The sequence below is a fragment of the Pinus tabuliformis genome, chromosome 1_1, assembly GCF_031772625.1.
Source record: "Pinus tabuliformis cultivar Carrire ecotype Pingquan chromosome 1_1, CPIR1, whole genome shotgun sequence".
Taxonomy (NCBI): Eukaryota; Viridiplantae; Streptophyta; class Pinopsida; order Pinales; family Pinaceae; genus Pinus; species Pinus tabuliformis.
In genome coordinates this window covers 250,353,317-250,358,330 of record NC_142297.1, presented here as the reverse complement: position 1 = coordinate 250,358,330, position 5,014 = coordinate 250,353,317, and the positions used below count along the sequence as shown (strand labels likewise).

The window sequence follows — 5,014 nt, the reverse complement described above, 5'->3', positions numbered from 1 at the left end:
AGAGAGGCACGTGGCGGAGGCAATATGAGGGTTGACCTCTCTTTGGACCCCCCTCCCCTCCGTTCATTAAACAACTAATGGGCTTGAGGGGTGCAGAGCGGTCTACGAGTTGTTGATCTTTCGCGTCACAAACCATATCGTCATACTTTTATTGCATTTCACATAAAATGACAGAGGCATGTCATGGTTTTATTACAAAATAACTTTTTTTGTTTTAATTTAATCACGTTTAAAGTTGTAACCAGGCCTGATTAATTTATTCAAAAAACAACATTTTAACAAACCCGCTACATTTTGGGATTTTCATCATATTTTTTTTTTTTTTTTTTCTGTATTTTTGTTTTCTTGTCTATATATATATATATATATATATATATATATATATATATATATCACTTTTTTATCTATATCTCTAGAGAGAGAGAGAGAGAGAGAGAGATCACAGGAAATCCGGCAAATCACCTTTTGTCTTTCATTCACTCGCAAAATTTCAGAAAGGTTATCATATATACAAGTCTTCTTCCCTCCAATATGGAAAACCTTTTTCTCAATTACATTCACATCATAAATAGACAAAAATGATTCACTTCTTACCTCTATGGGCTGAATTCCTCATTTGGATTGTCGTTTCTATGTTCTGCGAGGAAAATAGAACTAACTGGCTAAATAGGGACGACATAACTAAATATTTTCTAATCACTTTGCAATAATTCCTAAATCCAAAATGGGTATTGTGAGAGTGAAAATGTTTTATTATAACTAATAACACCTAAGAAAACAAACTAGAACATCTTTATACTAAGATAAGTTGATCAATAGTAACTTTGTCTAAAAATGGAATGTGTGGCACTATGCAAACTCCTAAACTTCTAGAACTACAAAAACACAATGTAAAAGCAGAACACTTGATGGTTGAAACACTTTTGGTCAGTTTTAGAGATTATTGATAGCTCCAACACCCGCTAAATAAATATGTATATTAACACCTTCCCCTTTAGAAGCTTTCCTTTACCATACAAAACCTCAAACTCTAGAAAATCCTCTTATAGCAAAAAACACACACCTTTCTTAGAAGCGTCATGCCATATTTGTTTTATAGTTTAAGTGTTCAAGGATATTTTTAGACAATATGAATCACCAATGATAATTCCAAAATTGTAATGACCATGTTATATAATCCATTCTTTGATCAAAAAAGCAAAATGTCCAATTTCACATAAAAAACCCTAATGCTAGCTAGGGCACAAAATGCTACAAAGCTATTTCTTTAATACAACTTCAGAGTTCTGACTAGATGTGGCTACTAGGGGAAACTTATGAAAAAAAATATCGCCCAGAAATCCAACCCTATAAACAATAATACTTTTAAGGTAAAATCCAATAATAAAGATTGTGTTACTTCACCCCTTCCAGCATTCAGATTTTGGCTACCTGAACCACTAGGTCTAATCTTCCCCTATATTTGGCTTGAAATTCCTTGAACCTTTTTTTAGTGGCTCTTATTTCTTTCTTCATAGATAGGTTTTTCCTGCATACATTCTTCATTCTTCACTACGTTTATTTCTCATCATTTCATCATGTTCCTTGAGATGATAGATATCTTTGTGAGCATATTTTAGTTTCCTTCTCAACATGTTAAAAGTGTGCCTCCCCTCATCTACCTCCATCATCCCGTCTTGAATTCTCTTCTCTTCTTGGATTTGTAGCTTCTTAGGTGAGGATGTTGTAATCCTAGCTACAGGTATTTCTTCATTATTAACATCTTCTTTTATTAATTTCTCTTTTCCATTTGACTTGACAACAACTATTGTAGTTTTAACCATAGGCACAATTGGCCCATGCCCTTGAACCAATGTTCTCCCTGAAAGGTAATCTTTATTGCAAATATTATTGTGACCTTTGTAACTAGAAAGGTGACTGTTCCTACTCTCTCTCTCTCTCTCTCTCTCATATCACTTTTTTATCTATATATAATATTTTAAATATAAGCATCTACTTATCAAAACAATCTATGTTACAACACTAATTATACTAGACTTATTTTATAGTAAATTATTATAATTTAAAAATTTTCCCTCTTTTTTCTCCCTCTCTCTCCCACCTCCTTTTGCCTCTACCCCCATCCTCCACACACTCTCTCTCCACCCTCCAACTTTGTCACTATCTCCCTCCTCTCTTTTTCTCTCTCTCCCCCTCTCTCCCCCTTCCACGTCACTCTCTTTCTTAAATATGATCCCACTATATTGCATTTAAGAAAGTATTAAAATTGATAAAAAAACATAATTGATTGTAAAATATTAAACCTATATTTTGGATCAATCATGTTAAAGAAAATACAATAATAAAAAGATAAAAAAAAATCACCCACTATCTTTTGTCTATCTATCATTATGAGGATGAAGGACTAAGATATGCCTCTAAATAATTATGACCCTTTTCCTTTTACACTTATCATAAAAATCTTAATAATCATTAATACCAAATTTTATGACATTTCAATTTTTGAAATTATTTTCATTTAGAATAACCACAAATTGTGTTACTCAACTTTACCAGCTAGATTTGGTTCAAAAGCCATAGGTTTGTAAATTTCTCCACGGCTTTTAGGACAGCTGGGAAGCCAACTCCATGTATTATCAATTAAATTGTAAACAATCACCTCTACCGGATCTGATAAGCTAGACCTTGGATACGACTGTACGAAACACACATTATCTCCCACTCCGATGCAGGAATGCCATAGAAATCCCACATCATTATATGACCGAAGCTTATTACGCCATTCTATGAAAAACACAGAAGGCATTCGTGCAATCTCCACCCATTTCCATGACTTTGACTTTGACTTTGAGACAGTTCCTTTGGGGCGGCCCTCATTCTTAAACTCCCAGATGATAATCTCCACTGTCCGCCTATCTGTATCTGTATCCATAGCCGCCTCCCCTTGGTCTTCTCCACTAACTTGTTCAGGCATAGCTCGCGGCCATGCCATAGCGACTAACAGTAGACGGGACCCACATGTGATCATCCGCGGCGTACACGAGACATGGCGGAAATTCCGCACTATTTGAGGGAATGGTGCAAACAGCGCGGAAATGGACTTGGGCTCTACATTTTCATCTGAACCGTTTGGCTCTGGTGGCATGGTGAAACACACGATGCCAATAGTTACGTCCACTTCCACCGAAAAGTAACTGTAGACTGAGCCGTTGCAGAAAATGAGATCTAGGTCCACCCTTACATCCTCTGAAAAGTATCCCACAATATTCCATGTTTTTTTGGAATGTTCGTAAATTTGCACCAACTGTCTCCGCCGCCTCAGCCAATTTTCGTCCGATTCGTCGTACCCAACAGCCGCAATTTTGTATGCAAAAGTATGATCAGATTTTTGATTCTCATCGGGGAATATGCATTCAAAGGAGCGCCAACTCTGTGGTAATGGAATATCGACGAACGATTGTGTATAAGGATTGCAGAGCCTGCGAGTCACATTGCGAAAGAAATCGAGTCCTTCGAGGAAGATTAGTCCTCCCACAGACTGTTTGTAAACATCTCTCCTCCAGGTTTCCGGTATCCAGTCCTCCAGGAAAGAAAGGGTAAAGCAGGACTTAATCCAAGTCCGTGTGTGGAAACAGAACGCTGTAAATGGCGTATTGATATTCTTATTGAACAGAACAAGCCGTGGCTGCTGTTGCCTGTTGCTGTCAGCCCACTTTGTTAAAAAGTAGTTTGAAGAAAGAAAACCCTTCCATTGCTTCGAGATGATGCGATAACTATACACATATTCCACGGGCAGCCGAGCTAATATCTCCGCTTGAAGATCAACCGATTCTGCCCAACACCTACTAACAACACCCGTTTCTTCAGTTTCCATATTTATAACTCAACTGGACCAATACACAGACGCGAAGATTTGCGTAAGTCAACTGGATCAATACACAGACGCGAAGATTTGTGATGGCAAGAATGATGCATTGAACAATTCTTGAATTACAATTTTTAATAAGTATATGAATGATCATAGTTATTAAAACCACATATGAAATGTCGGCTGTACCTTTACGGTTTCGAAACAACACTGTCAAATATATTTCTTACATTAATTAATCATTTGTACAAAATTGAGGAAAATAAAATGAAATAGTATAAAATAGTGGTAAAATGATGAAATAATATAAAAGTAATTTACATTAAAAAAAATAGAATTTTTTGAAGAACTAGTCTAGATCTATTTTAATTTTAATTTTAAATTTAAGGGTCTGGGGATTTATTTTAATTTTAAATTTAAGGGTCAAGGGGCATTCGTTGAGAGGGCATTCGTTGAGAGGGATAATCTCTTTTTACTCTAAAAGAGATTTGTAAATCAAGAGATTTGATTTTTCTCAACACTTGATAGACGAGTTAAAATGGATCTAGGTTGGTTTAAATCTTCATTTAAATAGGCTACCTTCCACATCAATAATATGGGTCAATACCATGGGTTCTCAATACCATGAACCATTTTTAGTTTTATTTAATTTTTCTAGGATTATTTCTCTTTGGTTACTTTTATTTTATTTTGACCAAGTAATTTTTATAGGGTTATCTCTATTTGGTTACTATTATTTTATTTTGACCCAATTTATCTTACATTAATTTTTTTCTTTAGTTTTATTTGTAAAATGAAGTGCATAAGTAAAGTAGAGAATCATCACATGCATTATTGTATTCCTTGGATCATAGCTCATGTACACGATTGGATCATGGTTCTCTACACAATTGAGTGAGGATATATTGGATCATGGTTTTGGTACACAATTAAGTAAGGATATATTGGTGACGCTGACACATTTATTGGATCTATTAGGGTGAATTGCAAATTAACACTCTTGAAAGATTATGTGAATAATGAAGTTTTAGTTCCATTGTTAATGGTTATGAGAATTCTTTTCATTTACCCACCCTTATAGATTTAATGTGTTAAGGCCTGAGTCCCACGTATAAGGTATACATAAGAATAGACATGGTCATATTT

At 35.1% G+C, this 5,014-nt stretch overlaps 1 protein-coding gene across 1 annotated transcript; it reads right to left on the bottom strand.

Annotated features, from left to right (window-relative positions):
- Positions 1-2,539: 2,539 nt before the first annotated feature.
- On the bottom strand, positions 2,540-3,874 carry LOC149212454 (uncharacterized). Its single transcript, XM_089388698.1, has one exon. It carries the CDS (start codon positions 3,872-3,874, stop codon positions 2,540-2,542), a length of 1,335 nt encoding a protein of 444 aa, XP_089244824.1.
- Positions 3,875-5,014: the final 1,140 nt, after the last annotated feature.

Coding starts and splice junctions, on each gene's coding strand:
- LOC149212454 (XM_089388698.1), bottom strand. CDS start 3,874: ATGGAAACTGAAGAAACGGGTGTTGTTAGTAGGTGTTGGGCAGAATCG.